This window comes from Nuphar pumila, chromosome 10 (genome assembly GCF_984573655.1).
Source record: "Nuphar pumila chromosome 10, dmNupPumi1.hap1.1, whole genome shotgun sequence".
NCBI lineage: Eukaryota > Viridiplantae > Streptophyta > Magnoliopsida > Nymphaeales > Nymphaeaceae > Nuphar > Nuphar pumila.
The window spans coordinates 99,266,910-99,288,756 of record NC_143258.1 but is presented as its reverse complement, the minus strand read 5'-3'; the positions used below and the strand labels follow the sequence as shown (position 1 = coordinate 99,288,756).

The 21,847-nt window shown below is 39.3% G+C and overlaps 1 protein-coding gene across 1 annotated transcript in view; it reads left to right on the top strand.

Annotated features, from left to right (window-relative positions):
• LOC149827548 (vacuolar cation/proton exchanger 3-like) overlaps positions 1 to 21,847 on the top strand; it is a 77,351-nt gene extending 55,504 nt beyond the window's left edge. Inside the window, exons 8-13 of the mRNA XM_090019462.1 lie at positions 2,962 to 3,099; positions 4,166 to 4,282; positions 4,351 to 4,404; positions 20,467 to 20,583; positions 21,051 to 21,144; positions 21,596 to 21,847. Coding sequence (XP_089875588.1) covers positions 2,962 to 3,099; positions 4,166 to 4,282; positions 4,351 to 4,404; positions 20,467 to 20,583; positions 21,051 to 21,144; positions 21,596 to 21,609 — 534 coding nt within the window. The 3' untranslated portion in view covers positions 21,610 to 21,847. The remainder of the gene's footprint in view (positions 1 to 2,961; positions 3,100 to 4,165; positions 4,283 to 4,350; positions 4,405 to 20,466; positions 20,584 to 21,050; positions 21,145 to 21,595) is intronic.

The following is a 21,847-nucleotide window of genomic DNA, read 5'->3' as shown; positions in this document are numbered from 1 at the left end:
ACTTTGCTCCAATGCTCTACTCCCCTCCCGAAGTCAGCACATTGTACTCTCTCTCAGAGTCAGCAAAATATTTTCGCAAGAACCAACGAGCCACAAACAACTTTTTTTACACGCGCAATCCATTGAAGATCTGCCAACTCAAGGGACTAAAACAACGAGCATTCTGCTCAACGTAGGCACTTCGCTAACCTACAATCTTGGAAGAGCATCTAGAAGTTTAATTGAGTCTTCCATACCCAAAGGTGCAAATCCATTCAGCCGAATCCAACATGCACAAGGCAAACGTCAGGCTCCACTTGTGATCCTAACGCATAACTGGTAGGAATCTTTAGCTTATCTACGTTCCTTTAGCCAACTGAACAACAATCTTACATTTCTGCTTGTCATCGACAATATGTTTCATATCATCCTGCCAACATCTTGCTTTTGTGCTCGATTAACCACACTTCAGTTGTGCAAATTTGAGTAACCAAGATAAACCATCGTTGTCCTCTTCAATGTCGCACACAATGAAGAACAAGGCCTCCATGAATCTTTCTGCTATGATACCAATTTGTTACGGGCTTACTTTTTTTAATAAGCCAGTGTAGCGCGACGGTCCTTCCTTACCGCCGTAAGCCTTTCTATCGCTCTGTCACGGGCATAAAATACTTCACAAACCCGCAACGCACCAAGCTGCCCAGCCTAACGGCCAAAGGCCGCGTAACACGTTCTCATGTACTGAATCATTTTCATTGGCCCTGTGCACCACCTCGTGCACAGCTGCCTAGCGGAAGCTGATCAAACGCATTTCCAAATACACATTCCATGTAGTCCATGTCGCTTAGTGCATAGCCGTCTCATACCAACTATCACTTCCGAAAGAGGCACAAACTTTGCCTTAGCCTTGCGTGCCATGAAGCGTATTGCAGCTCCATGCGCACAATATAGCAAAATCTCGCCACTAAAAGAACAAGTCTTTGTGGCCCCCAGTCTGAAGACCAGTTGATGATTGAACACTATAGCGAAGAGCACCACCCAGTCTCATTTGCTGGTGCCTAGGCATTCACTCGCCTAGCCCCAAGTCACCATACTCGGTCGGAATCACCTAAGGTGATTTATGAGGGAATTAGTCCTAACCCACACGCACCCCCATGCATCCAACCGCTACGCGTGGGACATTCTTACAAGCTGAGAGGTCCTTAACCAAATCTCTAAAGGCAACACCCTCTGATCTGCTGACACTACTTAACCGAACAACGCTCCACATCTGTGTTGCCACACAACGATGCACTAACAACAATACCGATGCCTATCGCATGTCGTGCTACCACCGTATGTCACCGATCAAGCGAACACATACTGCGCGTTCCTACACGATGCATTTTTCACTCAGTAGAGCTACACACTGCACATGCCCCATTCCGAAAGATCAGCTCAGGACATCATGTATATATATTAATATTAAAACATACATATAAACCATACAACTTAAGATATATATATTTAACAATTTGCAGGTAATTTATAATAAGCATTCAAGAATTGCTCATAAACATTGAAGGAGAAGGCTAATTACCATAGTCACAAATATCGGTATTGGCTATATCTCGGCAAGGCTATTTCTTGCGATATTATAGGTTTGGTGATAAATCTCGGAAAAATCTCAGGGCTTAAAAAATAAAAATAAATAAATAAATAAATATTTATTTATAACAAAAATAAGAAAATATCATGTTTAGATAATAGAATACATATATATGAAATGAAATAAAGTGCCAAGAATAATGTCACAAAGTGACTACAAGAAGGCACAAAACACATAAGCAAGTTGTCTCTGATGAACAAGATACAATATGCCACAAAGGGCAAACACCACCAAACACACTTACAAAGGAGAAGAGAGAAAGAGCTTAAAATAAAAACAGATTTATTGATAAAATGCTTGAAAAAGCATTAAGAAAAGTAGGGGAGAAGTCCCCTATTTATACACACTTTTGGGGACCAAAGGGAGCTCCCAAAAGAGACGTTGGGAACTCCCCAATGGTTACTTTTGTGACCGTTGGGGAGGGTCCCAACAGCTCTTTTGGGAGGCCCCTTTATTACCCCTTAAACTAATCAATAAAAACAAAAAAATAAAAGATTACAAAAATGTCCCTAGTGTACATGCCTATTTACATCTTAACAAAAAGACTAAATTGCCCCTAGTGGGCATTACAAAAGGAAATACACAAAAGTATATATATATTAACAATATAATAAAAGAAATAAGAAAAAATGCAAAATCAAGAAGTAAAACATATTTAAGATGTAGAAGATATCAATAATTGATAATATGGCGATATTTTAACTATAATATTGTTTGCTGAAAATACAGCAATAATATCGCTATATTTTAAATACCATGGATATCTATGACTATGCTAGATACACATAACATACATGATTAAATGTTACTAGAATAAAGTGTTGATCTTGAGCATTTGATTGTCCAAATTTTCTTTTGTCTTGCAATCTGATCAAGAACTATGGTCAAGGCTTAGGCTTAATTGTCCACATCCTTAGTTTGTGTTTTGACTTTATATTTTCTGTATAAGACTTATTGAGGGTATTTTTTTCATTTTTGCTGTATCCTAAAAGAAGGAGAAATAAAAGTGGTTGGGGGGAGGGGGGTCGATGGATTGAAAGCCTCTCTTCCTTTTTTCATCTCTCTCTTCTCTTTCCATCTCGCTTCTCTTTCTCATTTCTTTCTTTCTTCTTATTCATCATCACTGCACCTGTTATTGAAAAGGGAAGACAGCAAAGATGTCGATACCTGTTTTAAAATAGTTATTATTGATTTTTTTTCATACTTCATGTTCTTCTCCTTTCTGTTTATTTATTAAAATTACATGTTCACCTGCTTCCTGTTTACCTATTAAAAATGTAAAGGTGAAAAGGACTTTCCTTCTTAAAATTCAAATTTGAAGAAAATTCCTGTAGGACATAGCAAATAATGAAGCCTCCCTGTGCGAGGAGGAAGAGGTTGCTGAGATAAATCAGTGGGAAGCTATTTGTTGGCTTTCCATTTTGACGGCATGGATCTCCATTCTTTCTGGATACCTTGTTGATGCCATAGAGGTAATACATACTATTCTTTTGCCTTTACTCGTCTTTACACATGCATTACATTCTTCAATATCATGTTGTCATTGATGTGATGTCATTTTCTTGGCATGCTTATACTTTAATCTGTAGTGGGTATACTTCCTGTCCACAATAATTTAATGTTCCGATGATAAATCTTTAATGGACATATATGTAGTGTAGCTGTTCAAGGTTGGATTACCTGTGCAGTCTAGCAGTTCAAGTCTGAATCACCTGTTAGTGCTTTTGTTTGTAACTTGTGACTTCAAATGTGAGAAGGCTTCTATTTTCTTGTATAGATTGAAGCTTTAAGCTGTAGGCATTTGAGTGCAGAACTCTCGGGTTTCTGAGTTGGAGTCTTCTAGTTCTTACATATTTCTTGCTTTATTTGATATTTTCTATGTTTTTAACTTGTGATACATGGAGTTACTAGAAGTTTGGATACTGTTTTCTCTTCGGCTTTTTTTTGTTTGTCTATATCCAGGTAACTTCCATTCATCATTTAATCTTGAAGTCTATGAACTTAGAGTGCTAGTCTTGGGATGTATAATCCGTGAATTTCGCGATTGAATGAGATGGCTGAATGGTCAGTTCACACTATAATAGAGGGGTCTCGTGTTTGAACCCCATGGGGGGCTATTTCCTATATTGACTATCAAACATAAAAATCTTTGAATATTGGCATCCATAAACTTAGTAATTTGAAAATGGTCTTAAGTGAATGTTATCTTTGTTATTGTGGATGTCCGGTCATTTATAATTCTCTAAGAGAACTGATGTGATCGTTTCTTTTTATTAGTTGTTTTATACTTATCTTGCCTTTTTCTTCAAGATGTATCATCCCCAAGAAAATGTTGTATGATAACTTTTTTTGTTATGTACTTTCCAGTAGCATTCTTAAATTTGTTTAGAGTTATTTATACTTAGGATGCCAGTTCCAGTAACTTGTTTTTTCTAGTGAACTCCTAAATAATGTCCCTGCTTGTTTTTTCTAGTCTTTGCTGCTGAATGGGATTCTTTGCATGCTGATTTTTTCTTTTCTCTTTGTGATTTATTACAGGGAGCATCTGATTCATTGAATATGCCTGTAGCTTTCATTAGTGTCATCCTTCTTCCTATTGTAGGAAATGCTGCAGAGCATGCCAGTGCAATCATGTTTGCAATGAAAGATAAACTTGTGAGTATAGTCCCATCCATTATCTGCTAGAGCCTCTCAAACATGTTTTAACCAATTTCCTTCTGCAGGACATCTCCTTGGGAGTTGCAATAGGGTCATCTACGCAGATATCAATGTTTGTGGTATGTTTCAAATGAGATCTGCAATCAGTCTTGAATGTTGTTGTTCTTGGTCACTCTGGTGTCTTTTGTTGTGTTTCTCAAAGTGTTGGTTCAAGTTAATCACGGGGCATGATACTAAGGGCCAGAAGTATTCATGTACATTGTGCATAGTTTGCCGCACTTTTGCTGAGCTCTCTTTCTATGTCCAAAGTTAAGGCTTGTAACAAACTGAAAAAGCTAAGCTTGGCTTGTTTTGATTCAATATCCTAAGCTCACTTTGTCTCAAACTTGAGCCAAACTCAAAAACTGTCTATAGCATGAGCTCAAGCCAACCCAAGCTTGGGTTTAAAAACCCTAATAATAAAGAAAGGGGAAGAGAGAATTGAACTCCTTGTTTGTTCGTCAAAGCAATGATAAAGTGAACAAATGAGTTCCCAGCCAAATTCATAACTAGCAACCAATTCATTCACACATTATCATGTGATACATGTCCTGTAAAGGTTATATATTTTATCATTGTAAGCTGAGCACGCGGCCCTGGCTGAAGCTCTGCTTGTTACATAATAAGCTTGTAACATGGGCTTGTTGAGCTGGCAAACCTATTTCACAAGCCCAAACAAACTCATCACCAAGCCATACCTAGCCCAGTTACCACTTGTTTGGTTATTTACCAGTTATCCAAAGTTCTAGGTTAAAATTTTCCTCCAGTTAAGTTAATGGAGGAGATGCATCTTATATGATCTTTTTCCTTTCTTTTTCGTGAAAAAACTTGTCTAATCTATGATGGCCATTTGCCATCTAATTTAGGCCATATAGTTGTCTTTTCTTAACCATCAGCTTTTTTGAGCTTGAACATTGGAAATTTCATGTGTACTAGTTTGCTTAAATCATGTAAAAAATGCTTATGTCGCATTTTCCTCTTCCTCCATGGGATCCAGACGAGGCCATGGCCTATACAGGCCCAGATCTAACTCTTAGTGCAGGGGATCCAGGTCCAATTTCCCTGCCAAGTATCATGTACAAAGAGTGTACAGTTCTTGAAGAACTGAGCTTGAAACAATGCCGTATTGATATGCAAAATGGTTTGATCCTCACAGTTTGGGTCTAAATCATTCTTAACAATGCAAATGAGAATAATATATGATAAGATCCGACCATATGGATGAGTCTGGCCTGAATATGGAAATGAACCCAATTGTTTGATTTTTTCCACTTGTGGCCCAACCAACAGTCTGTTTCCAGAAAGAAGGGTCTCCCAATTGGTTGGATCGTAGGTGGGATGACTTGGATCAAAAGTTTGACTAGATCCAACTTGCTTTCATCCCAACTAGCATGTTGCAGAGGTACAGCTACTGTTTGCTGGTACGACCAAATTTCATAGAAAAATTGGACTATCTTGATAATGTAAACTAAAGTGCAGGATATTTTTTTGCACATTGTATTTGGAACTGACAAATAAGACCAGAAATGAGTAGGGAAGCAAAGCCACTGTAAAAATATTCGGTTGACATGCCTACTGCTGCCCATAAAGAATAAAGGAAAAGAAAGTACACTTCTAAATGAGTAGCACTGTTATCACTTCTGGCTTTTAATTCACTTTCCAGTGCCAAAATTCAATGTTGTCATGCATATAATTGTTAAAATGTAATGATCCTTTTATATATATATATATATATATATATATATATATATATATATATCTTCAAAACCCGATAAAGGGTATTTTAGTCTTTTCTTATTTTGCACATATTCTCATTTGAGAATATGACTGGATTTTGCTTTCTTTTTATTCTTTTGAGTTTTTCTTTTTTCTTTTTATTTTTTGTAGTTTGTGTCACATGGGGGGGCCCTCAACATAGACATTGGAGCCCCCTCTAACGATTATATTTATAACCGTTGGAGGGGCTCATGTTGGAGCCCCCCCACTCCTCCACTTAGGTTCGAGCATAGCAAGCTCATCCCAAATGGAGGAGTGGGGTGGCTCCAACATATACGTTGGAGCCCCTCCAACGGTTATAAATATAACTATTGGAGGGGGCTCCAACGTCTATGTTGAGGGCTCCAACAAATTTCATATCCAATGAAAATCATTGCGCTACACGCATCAACGCAAATGACCGCTCTCAGGGTCGATAACCACTATTACAATCAATAAGATCAACGCCGGATCACCTGGTCTGGGAAATGTATTACCTCACAAGGAATTCCGCCCTAGATGGTATACCTGGTCTTGATCATACACGCCCTCGCAGATAATCCTTTGGAGATCAGGTCCTCAACAGACACCCTACTCAGTGATATATGCATCAATACAATCGACTGCTCCGAACCATCGACCGCTCTTGGGGTCAGTAGCCACAATATGGGCACAAGCATATAAATCAGCAATATGCATCGTATCACTTCACATGGTAAAACAAAACACAAGATCACCCATTCCTCCAATAAGGTTCCATGAACCATGAACATATTATCGCATACTTCCAACATTTCTTATCACGTGGTATATCAATCACATCACACAAAAACATATAATACTACTCATCGTGTTATTGCCACAAGGAACATTGCAATTCTCAAATAGGACCTCAAAGCATGCATAAACGACACATGAGAACACGCAGATATGGCAATACAGCTGATTCTATAGGCGAATAGTAACTAACTTTATCCGACAGCCAAACAAAACAACTAAATAAGACAGTCACTCATAACAATGCTCACGATACATATAATTACCATCAAATGGCTCAGTTCATCAACAAGTAATTAAATTAATCGTAAGGCATAAACCATTGCATTACAAGTCATTCATAAGCAACCATACGGCAACAGTTATATCACAATATGTAAGCAACTTATAAGACAAACGCCCACATCAATCTTAGTTGCCATCAGTTCGTAGATTACGAGCTGTATGCAATCACATCAATCATAAGAGACACAAGCCAGCAAGTGCTACGTTATAACAAGCACCAAGCAGTTCGACCAAGGGGTAAAGCAAGTCACATGCTAATATGTAGCAACTGACATAATGCTATTATTATAAGCACTTAACTAGTATGAGAAGCTAGTTATTACTCAGCAAAGAACTGCGTAAGCAGTTTAACCAAATAGAGTAATGCCTTGATAGGCGTGCATAGCTCAACGAGTCGCATACTGAACTATCAAGCAAGCGAGCAATCAACCAGTGTGAACAAACTTTATGTTTCAATATTACTGGCCTGCGAGTATGCGCAGACAAAACGTAGAAACAACTGAGACTAGTTCGGGCGTCTATTATTCTATGTATTTTCAATAACCCGAATAGCTAGTTGAGTCCGCTCCTAAAGGGACAGCTTTAGCCGAGAGAGGATTCTCCAAAGGCTGATAAACAGTGTCACAGATGCATCCAACTTCTGCAGAAGTGTTGAGCTAACTATTGCAGCCCCTTTCTCCTAACTTCAATGACTGGGGAGGCCAGATCATTGCCCGTGGGGTGGTTGTTAACAACCTGTCCATTGGAGTTTTGTACCGCTCTGTCCTCTCCCTTGACAGAACAACAAGAAGCGAATGAGTGCGTTAGGGGTTGCTTAACTAACGACCCATCTTATGTTGTGGTCTTTAAATCACTCGAGCATCTTGCCTGTGAAGGCGAATGTGAGGCCATTTATGTGATTACATCATTGTGCATTTAGTACTGTTCGAGGTCGCACAACCCTTTCATCCGATCATCGCAGTACTAGCGTGTAGTGCACGACTACAAGTACTCTAGAATGAAAGGGGTATAGTTCCTCAATAGGAACCTCAACAGGAGTGTTTCACAAAGATATAATGTTTCTCAAGCTTTACTTTTGACATTATTTATCTTTTGAAACAGCCAGCAGCTTGTGCCAACATTTGGCAAGTGATTATCTCGAATCTCATCCGCTATCGGGGTATCTACATGCCTCGCATGACTCTATACCGACCTCGATAGACGGGATACGGGTTTCTCAACATAACCAGCCAATCACCTCCTTCCAAATGCTTTGATTTGGGGCAGTCTTTAATGCTTTTGCGCAGCTCCCTAAAATCTCAAGTCGACTCTCCAGGACTGCGCACACAAAGAGCCAAGATCCTTGTGAGGTATCCCTCTCCTTAGACGAGGATGTATCGCTCGCTCCCGACTGAACTCTTGTCGCAAGAGGGAGAGTGATAGATGTCTCTTGCATCCTCCACGAAGATGCCTCAAAAGTGTATGCAATGAGTTAGAACCTGAGCGTCATCTGCAATAGCAAGGCAGTAACAACACATGTAAAAGCAAGAGCCTGGGCGCAAAGCACGACGGCAAAGTAAAGGACTGTAAGCAGGAGTACAATGCAAAACCTTTGCGCGATGCGGGACGGCAAAGTAAAGAACTGTAAGCAGGAGTGCAGCGCAAAACCTTTGCGCGATGCGCGACGACAAAGTAAAGGACTGTAAGCAGGAGTGCAACGCAAAACCTTTGCGCAATGCGCAACGACAAAGTAAAGGATAAGGATCGCGAAACCGCGTCCTTGAGTTAAATGCGTACTCGTATAAATATATATGATATAAATATGCATATATATTTATTTAATTGTCCTTTTTAGTTAATTAGACTCAATTCAATTGTCCAAGTCCTCTGTGCAATCTTCCCCTACCTTGAGGGGTTGCGGTTCTCGTTTGCCAACGGCGTAGGTAAGCACAAGCTCAAGCCACGAAGGGCGAGCAGGATCCACCATTCAACCTGTGATGCTAAAAAGGTTAGCATGCCAAAATACAAATGAGAAGTGGGTCCGATAAGACCTGCAGCAGTACCAGACCCCGATACGAGGGTAGGCAGGGAGCTCAACTCCCTGCAGAATGCAGAAGAGCAACAAAGGCAACAAGGCTTCCTGCCTGTGGGCTGCAGAGGCAAGAACTCTGCACTCTGCTGACTAGGGTGCCAAAGGCAGGGACACCCGCTCCCAGACGCCAGAGATACAGAGGCATTGCACCCTGCCTGCAAGGAGGCAAGAGCCTCACCCTTGCTGACAAAAAGCCACAGAGGCAGGGGGCTCATGCTCCCTGCCTGCTAGGATAGAAAAGGCAGGGGAGGCAGCAGAGGCTCCCTGCCGAACCTGCCTCAACCGGAAACAGGACAAGGGGCGCAGCCCCCTGCTGGAAACGAGATAGCTGCCCCTAACGACCACTAGATCAAGGCAAGGGGGCGAAGCCCCCTGCCTGAAAACAAAGGAGATGTAGGGGGCTTCGCCCCCTGCCCAGAATCAAGAAGAAGGCAGGGGGTTTCGCCCCTGCCGGGGAGCTTAAGAAGGCAGGGGGGCAAAGCTGTTAAAACATATGTAATAATACCATAATACCCGATAGGGGTATTATGGTCATTTCACAAAGTACCCCATAGGGGTACTTATTTTGTTTCTCGTATTTCACTATTTTTTATTTTTCTTTTTATTTTTATTTTTGTATTTTTTGGATACCGAAAAGGGGCCCCACAATGGAGTCGTTGGGGCCCCCAACGGTCACATATGTGACCGTTGGGGGCTCCCAACGACTCTATTGGGAGCCCCTTTGGTCTCCTCTTCTTATAAATAGGGGGAACCCCCCATGTATGTTGTATTGCTCTAGAGAGCTCCTCTTCAATAATAGTGATATTATTTTTCATGTGTGTAGCCTTTTTATAAGGCCCTTTGTATATCCCTTAGTGGATTTTCTCTCTTGTGCTTGTTGCATTTGTCCGTGTGGGACATAGTGAATGCTTTAGCATTCTTGGTTTCTTCCGCTTATTTCATTACATGGTATCAGAGCCATAAGATCTTCTAAAGGTAAAATCTTGTCTCTCTCTACTTCCTTTCTTTCTCACATCTTCCTTGTGTAGCAATGGAAGTCAAGATCGATCTATCATTCAAACTCAATGGAAAAAATTACATGATGTGGGCATCCGTAATGGAGAATAATCTCAAAGGCAAGAAGCTTTGGGGTTATGTAATGGGAACCGTTCCGGAACCCCAACTTAAGCTCACAAAGATGGAAGGAGATCAAGAGAAAGCACTTGAAGGCGATGCTCGTCTCAAGGCCATTGAAGATTATAATCATCAAATGGAAGATTGGGAGAGCAACCATGCAAAAATCCTTGCATGGTTTATGAATAATGTCGAACTTAAGGTATGTGCAAATATTGCAAAATTCCGCCGGGCAAATGAAGCTTGGTTTTTTATGAAGGGTATGTTTACCCAAAAGGATCTTGCAAGAGCTTATTTCTTGCAAGAAAAAGTAAGAACCACAAAACAAGGCGACATGAGCATACAAGATTACTATAGTGCTCTAAATCCTTTGTGGGATGAATTGGCTCTTTTAGAGCCTAAATGGGTATCTATGGAGGATGTGGTTCTAAGACAAAAACAAATGGAACAAGATAGATTGTTTCAATTTTTATTTGGGCTTCGTCCCGAATTTGAACAAGTGAGATCCTCACTTCTCCATAGATCCACGTTTCCTCCCTTAGAAGAAGCTATTGCCGAGATTACTCAAGAAGAGACTAGGCATAGCATGGGTAAAAGCATAGAGGAAGTTCTTGCCGTATCTAAACCCGGCAATCATGTTAAAACATACAAACCACCTCATTTTGGTAAGCAAGGGAGTGGTGGAAGAAAAATGATTATATGTCACCATTGTTATGAGCCGGGACATATTAAACCCGTTTGCCCAAAGCTAAATGGGGCATTCAAGCCAAAGGTGGCTTCCGTTGAAGAATCTACCACCAAAGAAGATGACGGCAAGAACGGGGATCTCAAAGACACTCTTGGACAAATCTCCTTGGCTCTTCAACAAATCTTAAAGGTCACTTCTTCCACCTCCGGTGCCGCCATTGCCTCATCATCACCTCCCGGTACGTACTCTTGGATTTTAGATTTCGGAGCTTCTTTTCACATGACCCCTCATGAAAATGCATTAACCAATGTGCACACCAATTCAAAAATGTCTTGTGTCTCTACGGCCGATGGAACTTTTCTCAAAATAAATGGTGTTGGAACTCTTGATTCTAAAAATGTTCAAAATTTCCTTGTTCCAAAAGTTAGAATAGTTCCAAAATTAAATCTTAACCTCTTTTCCGTTTCTCAAATAGCCGACCATGGATGTGAAATATCTTTCTCATCCCAAGGGTGCTTTGTGCAGGATCTCCGGTCCGGGAAGCGGATTGGGCAAGGCCATAGGAAGGGAGACCTTTATTTTATGGATAATTTAATGCTTCCAAATACCTCATTTTGTACTTATGTCCAAGACAAAAATATTGAAACTTGGCATAAAAGGCTTGGACATCCAAGTTACTCTAAAATGTATCTTTTTCCTTTTGGACACAAGTTTTGTAAAGAAAAAGATATCAATTGCAAAGATTGCATTTTTGGCAAAATGAAGTCTACTCCTTTTCCTATTAGATCCTTTGTGACAACAAGACCTTTTGAATTGGTGCATTCCGATGTTTGGGGGCCATCTCCGGTTCTATCTAAAGGTGGTTATTCATATTATGTTACTTTTATTGATGATTATACTAGATATGTATGGATTTATTTTCTTAACTTTAAATCGGAAGTTTTTAACTTCTTTAAAGAATTCCATGCAAAAATTCAAAATCAATTTCAAAGTCAAATATCCATTCTTAGATCCGATTCGGGTGGAGAATACTTATCAAATGATTTTCAAGCATATCTAAAACAACATGGCATTTGTCATCAAAAATCTTGCCCAAGAACTCCTCAACAAAACGGTCTAGCGGAAAGAAAACATAGGCATATTTTGGAAACCACTAGATCCTTACTCATTTCTAAAAATATTCCTAAAAATTTTTGGGCCGAAGCCGTGTTAACCTCCACCTATTTAATCAATAGGATGCCATCTTCAAAATTGAATAATATCTCTCCTTATGAAAAACTTTTTAATATGACACCCGACTACAATCGTCTTCGGATTTTTTGGTGTAAATGCTTTGTTCTTTTACATAAAAGAGATAAATTGTCACCTAAAGCAATAGAATGTGTATTTTTAGGATATGGTGAAAATCAAAAAGGCTATAGATGCTTTGATCATAAAAACAATAAGTTATTTGTCTCCAAAGATGTAACCTTTTTAGAAGATGAAAATGGATTTGACATATTGGAAAAATCAAATGAAATTGATTATATGTTTATCAATGATCTTTTAGAAGATTCAAATGATGACTCTTTGAGTCATCCGGAAATTTTAGAAAATACTCATGATTCTCATGATGATGATGTATCACCAACTAATGGTGACAATCTCCAAGTATACACTCGGCGTGAGGAAGCTCAACCTATTAGTGCTTTAGAAAAATTCTTGCGGCTTAATGAACCCCTAGAAGAAACCTCCCTTAGGCGTTCTTCTAGAGAATCAATTCCACCTAATAGGTTTGTCTCATATGAAACTCTTTCACCTAAATATAGAGCTTGTCTAATAGCCTTGCATTCTTACTATGAACCCTCCCATTATAATCAAGCAAAAAGTATACCTCATTGGGTTGAAGCAATGAAAGTTGAACTAGATGCTTTAAATAAAGCTAAAACTTGGGAAATAGTTCACCTTCCTCCAAATAAGAAAGCTATAGGATGTCGATGGGTCTACAAAGTCAAAACAAAAAGTGATGGTTCCCTAGAGCGCTATAAAGCTAGATTAGTTGCTAAGGGATACTCACAAGAATATGGCATCGATTATGAGGAGACTTTTGCTCCCGTGGCTCGCATGACAAGCGTTAGAACTTTAATTGCGGTAGCATCATCTAAGAAATGGCCTATATTCCAATTAGATGTTAAAAATGCCTTTCTTAATGGTCAGTTGAATGAAGAAGTATATATGGATCCTCCGCCGGGAATCAGTGTTAACCAAGGTCAAACCCTTCGGTTATTAAAAGCCTTATATGGTCTTAAACAAGCCCCTAAGGCTTGGTATGATAGATTTAGTGCTATCATGTTACAATTGGGATTTCGCTCATGTTATACTGACACTGCTCTTTTTGTTAAAAATGCAGGTAATAGTATCATCATCCTTCTGCATTATGTTGATGAAAGCGGTATTCTTAAAGTTAAAAATATGTTAAAACATAATTTTGATATGTCTGATCTGGGTTTTCTCAGGTACTTTCTTGGCATAGAAGTTGCATACTCTCCTCGAGGGTATATACTGTCACAGATGAAGCTTGTTGCAGACATATGCTCCAAATCTGGGATTTCAGATGATAAAAAGGTGGAGACTCCCGAGGTTATCAATGCTAAACTACGACTGGAGGATGGAGTTCTGCTGGACGATCCTACGCCCTACAGGCAACTCATAGGCTCCCTCACCTATCTGACTATCACCAGGCCCGATATTGCTCATGCTGTGCACTCTGCAAGCCAATTTCAGCATGCTCCTACATCTGTGCATATGAGTGCTGTGCTCCGGATCATTCGATATATTAAAAATACTTTGACTAAAGGGCTATTCCTATCCTCAATCTCTTCCTTAGATTTACTAGCTTATACTGATGCTGACTGGGGAGGAAACCCAAATGATCGAATCTCAACTACTGGCTTTTGTGTATTCCTAGGAGATTCGCTAATTGCTTGGAGGTGCAAGAAACAGCAGAAAGTCTCATTGTCTTCTACTGAAGCAGAATACAGGGCTATGGCAACCACTACAATGGAGCTGGTGTGGCTTCGAAGTCTTCTTCAAGATATGGGAGTCTAAATTACCGGGGCTTCGAAGCTTTGTTGCGACAACAAAAGTGCTATCTACATTGCCAGCAACCACACTTTCCATGAGAGGACGAAACATATTGAAATGGATTGTCATTATGTACGTGATGAATATCTTCGTGGGACAGTAACACTGCCATATGTCACTTCAGAATATCAACTTGCTGATTTCTTCACCAAAGCCCTGCCTGCTCCTCGCTTCTTGTTCCTCCTTGGCAAACTTTCGGTCATTCCCCCGTAAAGTTTGAGGGGGGGTGTTAAAACATATGTAATAATACCATAATACCTGATAGGGGTATTATGGTCATTTCACAAAGTACCCCATAGGGGTACTTATTTTGTTTCTCGTATTTCACTATTTTTTATTTTTATTTTTATTTTTATTTTTGTATTTTTTGGATACCGAAAAGGGGCCCCACAATGGAGTCGTTGGGGCCCCCAACGGTCACATATGTGACCGTTGGGGGCTCCCAACGACTCTATTGGGAGCCCCTTTGGTCTCCTCTTCTTATAAATAGGGGGAACCCCCCATGTATGTTGTATTGCTCTAGAGAGCTCCTCTTCAATAATAGTGATATTATTTTTCATGTGTGTAGCCTTTTTATAAGGCCCTTTGTATATCCCTTAGTGGATTTTCTCTCTTGTGCTTGTTGCATTTGTCCGTGTGGGACATAGTGAATGCTTTAGCATTCTTGGTTTCTTCCGCTTATTTCATTACAGAAGCCCCATGCCGAAAAACGAAATGAAGGCAAGGGGGCCTCGCCCCCTGCCGAGAAACATAAGAAGGCAGGGGAGGCGAAGCCCCCCTGCCGAAGACAAAACAATGGCAGGGGGGCCTCGCCCCCTGCCGGAAAACCACAAGAGGCAGGGGGTTTTGTCCCCTGCCAGAAGAACCACGAAGAGGCAGGGGGCGGAAGCCCCTGCCAGAAAAGTGGACCGACACAGGGAGCTCCGCTCCCTGCCGGCAAAACAAGAGGGACAGGGGGAGTGGAGCCCCCTTTCGACACAACAAGCGACAGGGGGGCGGAGCCTCCTGCCGACAAAAAGAAAGGAAAAGGAGAAGGGGAGAAGGGGAAACGAAGAAGAAGAAAGACGAAAGAAGAAGAGGAGCATACCTGGAGATCGTCGACGGCGGCAGCTTCAGAGGGAAGTCGCAGGTGGCAGCAGGTTGACAGGGGTCTCCAGTGAGTAGAGGGAGCTCCGACGTTGAGGGCTCCTCTGCGAAACCGAAGAGACACGAGGGTATGGGGGTTGGGTACGGAGGCGTCACCGGCGAGAGAGTTGGGAGGGAGAAGGGAAGAGAGTCTGTCGGGGAGAGAGAACAAGAGAGCGAGAGGCAGTGAGGGGGGTTTTGTAACCCTCCTCCTGTCTGCCTCATTGTCTTTTAATGACAGCGAGAGGCGGTGGCCTCGGGTCGGGTCCAGATCCGGCCTGAATCAATTCAATTTTTTTCCTGTTATTACACTTGAAGACGTCATTACTAAATTAAGTGGAGAGGAAACTTGTATGGGCATTAGCAAGCAAAATCCAAGTGTTCTTGCAATGCCTATAAATCAAGATGAGTGTGATGGAGCGAATGCCGTTTCTAGGCCCGGGAACAACTTAAGGACATATAAACCTCCTCATTTTAAAAGCCAAAATCAAGGTGGTCAAGGCGAAAGAAGGGACTATAGCAAAGTTGTATGTCACTTTTGCAAAGAACCGAGTCATATCAAACTGGTTTGTCCTAAGTAGAAGAAATTACTAGCAATGACCACCACTTCTCAACCACAAAAAGAGGAATCTACAAATGGAGCTCTATCTCTAAATCAAATTGTGGGAGCTCTTCAACCTCTTCTTAAGGGGGCCATTTTCGGTGTCGCTGTGTCTACTCCGTCTCCTCCAGGTAAAACTTCTTGGCTGTTAGATTATGGTGCTTCATTTCATATGTCTCCAAACATTTCCTCTGTTTCCGAGTATGTTGAAAGTTCGTCACCATCTTTTGTTTCAACCGCGGACGACAATTTTCTTGAAATTAAGGGAATTAGAAATTTTCAAACTCAACTTTTTTATTCCAAAAATTAAGTTTATACCAAAATTGAATTTGAACTTACTTTCCGTCTCTCAACTCTCGAACCTTGGGTGTGACATTCAATTCTTATCTAATAAATGTTTAATACAGGATCACCGGTCTGAGAGGTTGATTGGGGAAGGCTTTAGGAAGGGAGACTTATGCTATGTGGATTCTCTTCAAATTCCCAACAACCCTTTTTGTAACGTGGCCCAACATAAAGACATAAATGTTTGGCACAAAAGACTTGGTCATCCCAATATCACCAAGTTGTCCTATTTGGACTTTACTAAAAATATTTGTAAAAATACTTTCTCTTGTAATGATTGTATTCTTGGAAAAATGAGAAGTATGCCTTTTGAACAAAGATCTATGTTTACCACTAAGCCTTTTGAAGTTGTTCATTCGGATGTTTGGGGACCGGCACCCGTTATATCAAAGAGAGGTTTTGTCTATTATGTGATTTTTGTGGATGATTTTTCACGATATTGTTGGATTTATTTTCTCAAACATAAGCATGAAGTTTTTTCATGTTTTAAATCTTTTCATATAATGATCAAAAATTAATTTAATAGTAATTTAAAGATATTTAAGACTGATTCCAGAGGAGAATCTCTCTAACGAATTTAAAAAATATCTTGAAGACTATGGTATTGTCCGTCAATGATAGACCCCACAACAAAATGGTTTGGCCGAAAGGAAACATAGGCATATCATTAAAACCACTAGAACCCTTCTTATTTCCCACAGTATTCCAAAAAAAAATTGGGCCGAGGCAGCTCTTGCTTTCGTTTATCTTATTAATTGCCTTCCATCCAAAAACTTAGATAAAATTTCTTCGTTTAAGGCTCTATATGAAAAAGAACCCGATTATAATAGATTAAGAATGTTTGATTGTAAGTGCTTTGTCCTTACAGATAAAAATGATAAACTCTCCCCAAAAGTCATTCCTTGTGCTTTTCTTGGCTATTCCGAAACCCAAAAAGGGTTTCGATGTTATGATGTTAAGAATGATAAGTTATATGTCTCAAGGAATGTTACATTCTTGAAAAATGATAGTGGTTTTGAAAAGAATAAACCTCATTTAGAAAATGCCGACTATTCCTTTCTCTTTGATCTATTATCTAAAGATGATGATATCTCTAGTGATGATGAATCAACATATAATAGTGACAATGAAGTAGTTGAAATCAACAATAATTTTAACCCTACTACCTCTCAAGAAGAAAATATATCTAAAGACCCTATCACTTATACTCATAGAGATAGACGCACCTTTAGAAGTGCTATTGAACGATATAGTGAACCTAACGAATCTATCTTCACACATGATTCAAATCTTAGGAGAACCGAAAGAACTAGAAAAACTCCCTCTAGATTCGTCTCCTTTGAATCTTTTTCCCCTAAATTACTCATATTTTGAACCCAAAAATTTTTGAAGATGCTAAACGTTGTATTGAATGGAGAGAAGCCATGAAAAGTGAACTAAAAACGCTTAGGAAAGCCAACACTTGGGAATTTCAAACGCTTCCCAATGGAAAGAAATCTATAGGATGTCGATAGGTGTTTAAAGTCAAAACCAAGAGTAATGGATATCTTGAGAGGTATAAAGCTCATCTAGTAGCTAAAGGGTACTGTCAAGAATACAGAATTGACTATGAAGAGACATTTGCTCCAGTAGCTCGTATGATTACTGTCAGATATCTCATAACCATTGATTCCATTAAAAAATAGAATATTTACCAAATGGATATCAAAAATGCCTTCTTAAATGGTGATTTTAATGAAGAAGTCTACATGGATGCTTCACCTGGTATGAAAATCCCTAAAAATAAAGTTTTTCATCTTCGTAAAGCTCTTTATGGTTTTAAACAAGCTCTCAAAGCTTAGCATGATAGGTTTAACAATGTAACGACTGAAAATGATTTCAATTCATGCTATACTGACACTGCATTGTTTGTTAAGAAATCTGATACAGAAATTGTTATATTACTGTTATATGTTGATGATATGTTAATAATAGGTGATGATACCAAAGGAATTAAGAGAGTATTAAATCTATCTTGACTTCCAAATTCGAAATGTCAGACTTGGGATTTCTGACATATTTTTGGGGAATTGAGGTTGCCTACTATCACAGAGGTTATTTTCTGTCTCAAACTAAGCTTGCTTGTGAGATTCTTGACAGATGATAAAGTCTGTGAAACTCCTGAAATAGTAGGTTCGAAGATGAAGATTGATGATGGGATTCTCCTAAAAGATCTCACCCCTTACAGGCAACTGGTTAGATCTTTGGCGTATCTCAACATTACGATGCTTGATATCTCTCATGCTATACATGTTGCTAGTCATTTTCAACATGCTCCTACTACAGTTCATATGAGCGTCATTCTCCGCATCATCAGATACATAAAGGGTACTGTAAACAAGAGGGTATTTCTATCTTCTTCTTCTGAATTGAATTTAATTGCTTATACTGACTCTAATTGGAAAGGTGGCCCGAATAATCATCACTCCACTACTGTTTTTTGCATCTTTTTAGGGGAATCTTTAATTTTTTGGAGATGCAAGAAATAACAAAAGGTTTCACTTTCATCCACACAAGTCGAATTTAGAGCCATGGCATCTACTACCATGGAGATCGTTTGGATTCGCAGCTTGCTGGAGGATATGAATGTTCAAGTTCAAGGGCCCACAAAATTGTGTTGTAATAATAAAAGTGCAATCTATATTGCCAAAAATCACACATTTCATGAACGCACGAAGCATATTGATATGGACCATGGTTGTCAGTTGAGGAAGCGGGAGCGGGAAGCGAGGCACTTTCAAAATTTTAGGAAGCGGGAAGCGTGGGACCACTTAGGAGCGATTCGAAAATCATCTCGGAAGCGACCTAAGAAGCGAACCGGAAGCGACCTAGGAAGCGAGGGGGAAGCGAAAAAAATAAAAATAAAAAATAAAAAAATACAAAAAAAAATTGAAAAAAAAATGGGGGAAGTGAGGGGAAGAGCGCTTCCCATTTAAAAGTTGTGCTTCTCTGCACGCTTCGGAAGCGCGACGTTTCGCGCTTCGGGGAAGCGTGCTTCCCCTTTTACTTAAGCGCTTTCGATAACCCTGATATGGACTGCTACTATGTTCGTGAGAAATACTTGAGAAGAACCATAGACCTCCCATATGTTACATCAGAATACCAGCTGACAGACTTCTTTACCAAAGCGTTGTGCTCACCAAGATTTAACTTTCTTATTGGCAAACTTTCGGTTATGTCACCCTAAGTTTGAGGGGGGGTGTTAAAATGTAATGATCCTTTTATATATATATATATATATATATATATATATATATATATATATTAATATATCTTCAAAACCCGATAAAGGGTATTTTAGTCTTTTCTTATTTTGTGCATATTCTCATTTGAGAATATGACTGTATTTTGCTTTCTTTTTAGTTTTTCTTTTTTGTAGTTTGTGTCACATGGGGGGCCCCTCAACATAGACGTTGGTGCCCCCTCTAACTGTTATATTTATAACCGTTGGAGGGGCTCCAACGTATATGTTGGAGCCCCCCCCCCCCCCCCCCCACCACCACCACCACCACCACCACCACACACACACACACACACACTCCTCCAACATTGTATAAATGGAGGTGCTTCCCTTCTCTTTTCTTCATGCTTTTGTAAAGCCCCTCTTGGAACCCAATATATTGAAGTTGTTATTTTTTATGCCCTTATGCATTTGTATCCGTGCCTTAGTGCACTTGTTAGAGTTTTCCTTTGTGCATACTTCGTGTTTTTAGTGTTGTGATCATACACAAAATCTCTTTTTATAGAGATTTTCACAATAATGTGCTACATTACCAGGTACTCCAATGTTTATGTGAAAGCTAAGTCATGCCTGTATCTTCTCTTGTCTCCTATAGAAAAGATTTAGTCAATGCATTTTCAAGTCCAGGGTTTAGAACTTTAGACAGTCGATTTTTGAAATTTGTGTTGGTAGTTCTAGCAGTAATCATGCTTAGTAGATTACAAGTGATTAATTTGTGTTATGCTTATTTTCCTATCGTGTGATCAACTGATGTAAAATTTTAAGATCTTTTACTGGCTATAAAATTATCATAAATTTATACAATTTGTACTGTGAAATGGCTTGTTATTAGGTTTGTGAGATGCCTGTGTTAGATTATTCAAATTTATATGGCTTCTTTGTAGGTCAAATTCAGCCTGCTTGAATTCTACAAATGCAATTCTGTGTGACAGACTGATTTTCTGTAGCTTCTTACATATGATGCTTTGTGTAACTACAGATTCCTTTTTGCGTCGTTATTGGTTGGGTGATGGGAAAGCCAATGGACCTGAATTTTCAACTATTTGAGACAGCAACACTTTTCATAACCGTTCTAGTAGTCACATTTATGCTGCAGGTTCGTATCAAAACTCACTTCACAGTTTAGTAATTCATGTCTGGTCCACATCTACAGATATGGGGAACCAAAAACTAGGTGTCCATTTGCTTCACTTGATGCTGCTTTTCATCCAACGTTGGTGCAGAATTATGGAAAGATCTCTCTGGTTTTTTAGTTGAATGTTACCTTTGAAGTCCCACATTGTGAAACTTGTGTGAACCTGTGTATGAATGTGATACATTAGGTTCTGAGGTTCAAGCATGAAAAAAATATATCTTTTTCCTTTTCCTAGTAAAGAGTTCATAAAGTAGCTCTCTTCCTAGGAAAATTTGAATGTTGCTACCAAAAATCAAACAGTTGATTGGATGATCATGTTTGGCTCGATTCTAGCATTTCTTTCAGAATAGTTTCTGTTATTTGATGCTGAAATGCAATGGTTTGAGTTGTATAATGTGGATGTTTTATGTCATTTATATGTGCTGCAGGAAGGTACTTCAAACTACTTCAAAGGGCTGATGCTAATTCTCTGTTATCTTATTGTTGCTGCAAGTTTCTTTGTGCACGTTGATCCTAAAATGAGTAAGTACATCAAATTATAGTTTGTACCTAAAGTCACTGATCGAAATTCGTTATGGCTCTTTTCACAGAAGCTAGCTGAGTAGGTAATCATGTTTCACGTATCATCATCATCAAGCCTTATCCCAATTATATCTTATCGGCTTCACGAGTCTTGTTTTTCCATTCCTTGTCTATGAAGCTACGATGACAGTCGCCTTCATAGTCACCGATCTCGGCGTATTTATTGGAATTTCAAGGCCAACCGATATTATTGTGATATTTTCAAAATATCAGGATATTATCACAACATTTTCTGAGATTTTCAGAAAAATTATTTTTTATGTATTTTAATTATATGTTTTCCATTTTTTTTTTTTTGCTTTTATATTTTACAAAAAAATTCTAATTATTCTTTTGCAAGAAAAATACAGTAAAACTTATTATTTCTAATCTTTTTCATGGATTGTTGCAGATGATGATGGTTAGCGGCAGTGTGCACCGTGACAATGAGTTTGTACTTAATCAAAGCGAGGTTGCAGGGATCTTTACACTGTATATATAATAAGCTCAATGGTACTTGAAGAGTTGGCCTGTGAATATTTTTTTGAAAAAAAATGGCGAGAGATTGAGGGGAACGTTTCTTTGGTAATGTAATGTACTGGGGTATACTCTCCGTTCTCTCCAGTTAGTTGGCTGGTCAATGAAGCCAAGTGTATTCATTTAA